The sequence below is a fragment of the Limulus polyphemus genome, unplaced genomic scaffold (assembly GCF_000517525.1).
Source record: "Limulus polyphemus unplaced genomic scaffold, Limulus_polyphemus-2.1.2 Scaffold3096, whole genome shotgun sequence".
Classification (NCBI taxonomy): domain Eukaryota; kingdom Metazoa; phylum Arthropoda; class Merostomata; order Xiphosura; family Limulidae; genus Limulus; species Limulus polyphemus.
Window position 1 is genome coordinate 84,605 of NW_013668706.1, and position 5,435 is coordinate 90,039.

Consider the following 5,435-nt stretch of genomic DNA (forward strand, 5'->3'; position numbering starts at 1 on the left):
CTGTCTCTTGACAGTAACAGTTAAAGATCACTATACAATATTAAGGTAGTAAAGGTTAGTGTTGTGGGTAGTCTCTGTCTCTTGACAGTAACAGTTAAAGATCACTATACAATATTAAGGTAGTATAGGTTAGTGTTGTGGGTATAGTCTCTTGACAGTAACAGTTAAAGATCACTATACAATATTAAGGTAGTAGTAGTTAAAGTTAATCACTAAATGGATAAAGAATGAGATTAGGCAATCACCAAACAGTTTTTAAACAGCAAGATTTACTATTTGTGATAAAATATTTCGAAAAATTAAAGTAAGCATTGTGTATTAGTCTAGAAAGGAAGTACAAGACAGAAAATAAGAATACTTGTTCATGATATGCTGTTTAGGAAGTAAAATTTACTGTTGATAATACGGTGTCTAGAAAGTAAGATTTATTGTTCGTGATATGTTGCTTAGGAAGTAAGATTTACTGTTCGTGATACAGTGTATAGAAAGTAATAATTACTGTTCGTGATACCGTATGTAGGAAGTAAGACTTACTGTTCGTGATATGGGGTCTAGTAATTAAGATTTATAATTCACGATACAGTGTCTATAAGTAAAACTTATTGTTCGTGATACAGTGTTTGCAAAATAAGATCTTACTGTTCATGATACAGTGTTTGCAAAATAAGAAATTCTTTTTCGTGATACGATGTCTGGGAAGTAAGATTTAATTTTCGTGATACAGTGTCTGGGAAGTAAGATTTAATTTTCGTGATACAGTGTCTGGGAAGTAAGACTTACAGTTAGTGATATGGTGTCGTGGACGTAAAATTTACTGTTCATGATACAGCGACTATAAGTTAAGACTTACTGTTCGTGATGCAGTATCTAAGAAGTAAGATTTAATGCTCGTTATACGTGCCTAGGAAGTACAACTTACTGTTCGTGATACGGTGGTTAGGAAGTAATATTAACTGTTCGCGATACAGTGTCTAGGAAGTAAGATTTAATGATGTTGATGCAGTCTTGGAAGTAAGATTTACTTTTCATTCTAAAGTGACTAGGAAGTAATATGTAGTGTTTACTGTACAGTGTATACAAAGTAAGATTTAAAGTTCATTATATGTGTCTATGTAGTATCTAGGAAGTAAAATTTATTGTTAGTAATACAGTGTTTACAAAGGAAGATATGGTGTCTGGGAAATGATTTATTGTTCATGGTAAAATGTCTAGAAAGTAAGAATTACTGTTGTGATACGGTGTTTAGGAAGTAATATTTATTATTCGTGATACAAGGCCTAGGAAGTACGACTTACTGTTCCTCGATTTATTGTAAGTTATACAGTGTCTAGAATGAAAAATTAATTGTCTATAATACATTGTTTAGGAAGGAAGATTTGCTGCCTACGATACAGCGTCTAGGAAGAAAGATCACGTATTCGTGATAGAGTATCCAAAAAGGAATATTTAGTGCTCATGAAATAGTGTCTAGGAAGTAGCATCTACTATTTGTGATAAGGTGCTTAGGGTGTAAGCTTTACTGTTCGTGATACGGTCTCGGGGAAGTAAGATTAACTGTTTGTGATACAGTTCTAGGATGTAAAATTTACTGTGTTTGGTACAGTATCTAGGGTGTAAAATTTACTGTTCGGGATACAGTGTCTAGGAAGTAAGATATACTGTTCATGATAGTGTCTAGGAAGTTAGATTTACTGTTCGGGATACTGTCCGCTTGCATTAATAAACCACTAGTAAGTATTACAAGGTCTGCTGGTTTTGCAGTGACACTTAATAACGTACTAATAAGTGATATAGGGCCTTTTGGTCTAAATTTTAAATAACTTAATAATGATCGAGTTACTATTGATCTTACCATGACTCTTAACACGCTGATTTTATAATTGCTTAATAATATACTACTAATTCATATAGGTTCTGAACAGCTAATTCTACAACAACTTAGTTAGTACTACTAAATGATGTAGGGCTGCTAATTCTACAACAACTTAGTTAGTACTACTAAATGATGTAGGGCTGCTAATTCTACAACAACTTAATTAATACTACTAAATGGTGTAGGGGCTGCTAATTCTACAACAACTTAATTAGTACTACTAAATGGTGTAGGGCTGCTAATTCTACAACAACTTAATTAGTACTACTAAATGATGTATGGGCTGCTAATTCTACAATAAGATAATTAGTACTACTAAATGATGTGTGGGCTGCTAATTCTACAATAACTTAATTAGTACTACTAAATGATGTATGAGCTGCTAATTCTACAACATAAGCCCTACATCATTTAGTAGTATTAATTAACTTATTGTAGAATTAGCAGCCCATACATCATTTAGTAGTACTAATTAATGATTTAGTTGTACTAATTAAGTTGTTGTAGAATTAGCAGCCCTACATCATTTAGTAGTATTAATTAACTTATTGTAGTATTAGCAGCCCATACATCATTTAGTTGTACTAATTAAGTTATTGTAAAATTAGCAGCCCGTACATCATTTAGTAGTACTAATTGAGTTGTTGTAGAATTAGCAGCCCATACATCATTTTGTAGTACTAATTAAGTTATTGTAGTATTAGCAGCCCATACATCATTTAGTTGTACTAATTAAGTTATTGTAAAATTAGCAGCCCATACATCATTTAGTAGTACTAATTAATATGTTGTAGAATTAGCAGCTCATTCATCATTTAGCAGTACTAATTAAGTTGTTGTAGAATTAGCTGTAGGGGCTGCTAATTCTACACAACTTAATTAGTACTACTAAATGGTGTATGGGCTGCTAATTCTACAATAACTTAATTAATACTACTAAATGATGTATTGGGCTGCTAATTCTACAATAACTTCATTAGTACTACTAAATGATGTGTGGGCTGCTAATTCTACAATAAGTTAATTAATACTACTAAATGGTGTAGGGGCTGCTAATTCTACAATAAGTTAATTAATACTACAAAATGATGTAGGGCTGCTAATTCTACAACAACTTAATTAGTACAACTAAATCATGTAGGGCTGCTAATTCTACAACAACTTAATAGTACTACTAAATGTTGTAGGGGCTCCTAATTCTACAATAACTTAATTAGTACTACTAAATGATGTAGGGGCTGCTAATTCTACAACATACTAATTAGTGCTACTAAATGATGTAAGGGCTGCTAATTCTACAATAACTTAATTAGTACTACTAAATGATGTAGGGGCTGCTAATTCTACAACATACTAATTAGTGCTACTAAATGATGTAAGGGCTGCTAATTCTACAATAACTTAATTAGTACTACTAAAGGACGTAGGGGCTGCTAATTCTACAACAACTTAATTAGTACTACTAAATGATGTAGGGTCTGCTAATTCTACAATAACTTAATTAATACTACTAAATGATGTATGGGCTGCTAATTCTACAACAACTTAATTAGTACTACTAAATGATGTAGGGCTGCTCTTTTACATTTTACTAATATTTCTCTACAAAGTGATATAACGCACTAAAAATTGATGAACGGTCTGCTAATCTTACATTGACTCTTAGTAATTCACCAGTAAATGATGTATTTTTTTGCAAGGACTGTCAGTAAGTGACTACTACACGATGTAGTCTGCTGAATTTACATTAGTAAGTGACGTATGGTCTGCAGATTTTGACGATCACTGTCAGTAAGTGACTACTACATTACCTAGAGTCTTCCGTATCTGTTTACGTCATTGTTAACAAAAACTTTCTTTCTTTGAAAGAAGAAATCATAAAAGTTATACTTAAATAGCATACCTGACACTCTGTCTCTGTGTCTGCGTAGTAGCCTGGGTAGGGCATATCTTGACATTCAAATTTGGTTTTTGGAATTATACCAAATATCGGATAATCTTTACCGGGAACTCCTGGCAATGGATGAACATTGTTACTACTATCATCTGTACTTGCTGCTTGCCTATCTACGCTAGGTCCTTCACCCACATAACCCTTGATATAACCTCCATGTTGATGTAGATGATCCTTTAAATCTTGTGTTGTCTGACCGCTAGAGATTTCTGGAGGTCGAAGATCATCAGGAAAACTTTTGATGGGATGGTTGTTTTTATAACCTTTTGTAAAAACATCACTTAATTCTTGTGTGACCAGAGTGGGTCCCATACTGACGTAACCTTCATGTTGATTATCATTAACCAAACCATCATCTCCTTTTAATTTAACATTTTTGGCGTGTAATTCTTCAGTATTATGTCCAGACTCAGCATAACCCTTGGTATAATCACCATGTTGATCACGGGCAATTTTGATGTCATACCCTTTACTATTTCCTGATGGTTGACGGTCCACGCTAGGCCCTGACTCAACATAACCCTTGATGTAACCACCATGTTGATCATTGGAACTCTTAATGTCATACCCTTTACTACTTACTGACGGTTGACGGTCCATGCTAGGCCCTGACCCTACATAACCCTTGGTGTAACCACCAGTTTGATCACTGGCACTCTTGATATCATGTACTTTACTATTTCCTGATGGTTGACGGTCCACGCTAGGTCCCGACCCAACATAACCCTTGGTATAACCACCATGTTGATCACTGGCACTCTTGATGTCATGTCCTTTAATATTTCCTGATGGTTGACGGTCCACAGTAGGTCCCGACCCAACATAACCCTTGGTATAACCACCATGTTGGTCACTGGCACTCTTGATGTCATGTCCTTTAATATTTCCTGATGGTTGACGGTCCACAGTAGGTCCCGACCCAACATAACCCTTGGTATAACCACCATGTTGATCACTGGCACTCTTGATGTCATGTCCTTTACTATTTCCTGATGGTTGATGGTCTACTCTAGGCCCTGACCCAACGTAACCCTTGGTATAACCACCATGTTGATCACTGGCACTCTTGATGTCATGTCCTTTAATATTTCCTGATGGTTGACGGTCCACAGTAGGTCCCGACCCAACATAACCCTTGGTATAACCACCATGTTGGTCACTGGCACTCTTGATGTCATGTCCTTTAGTATTTCCTGATGGTTGACGGTCCACGCTAGGTCCCGACCCAACATAACCCTTGATATAACCACCATGTTGATCCCTGACACTCTTGATGTCATGTCCTTTACTATTTCCTGATGGTTGACGGTCCACGCTAGGTCCCGACCCAACATAACCCTTGATATAACCACCATGTTGATCACTGACACTCTTGATGTCATGCTCTTTACTATTTCCTGATGGTTGACGGTCCACGCTAGGTCCCGACCCAACATAACCCTTGATATAACCACCATGTTGATTACTGACACTCTTGATGTCATGCTCTTTACTATTTCCTGATGGTTGACGGTCCACGCTAGGTCCCGACCCAACATAACCCTTGATATAACCACCATGTTGATTACTGACACTCTTGATGTCATGCTCTTTACTATTTCCTGATGG

General features: G+C 35.7%; 1 protein-coding gene across 4 annotated transcripts in view; it reads right to left on the bottom strand.

Moving 5' to 3' along the window:
• The window catches only part of LOC106468645 (RNA-binding motif protein, X-linked-like-3), a 15,081-nt gene that overhangs the window by 3,349 nt on the left and 6,297 nt on the right, over positions 1-5,435 (bottom strand). Inside the window, exons 5-6 of one of the 4 annotated variants that reach the window (XM_022396999.1) lie at positions 4,775-5,435; positions 3,777-4,672 (exon numbers count right to left, since the gene is read on the bottom strand). In XM_022396999.1, coding sequence (XP_022252707.1) covers positions 3,777-4,672; positions 4,775-5,435 — 1,557 coding nt within the window. Of the gene's footprint in view, positions 1-3,776 lie in introns of all 4 variants that reach the window. The other 3 variants (XM_022397001.1, XM_022397000.1, XM_013929076.2) reach the window with 3 other exon arrangements.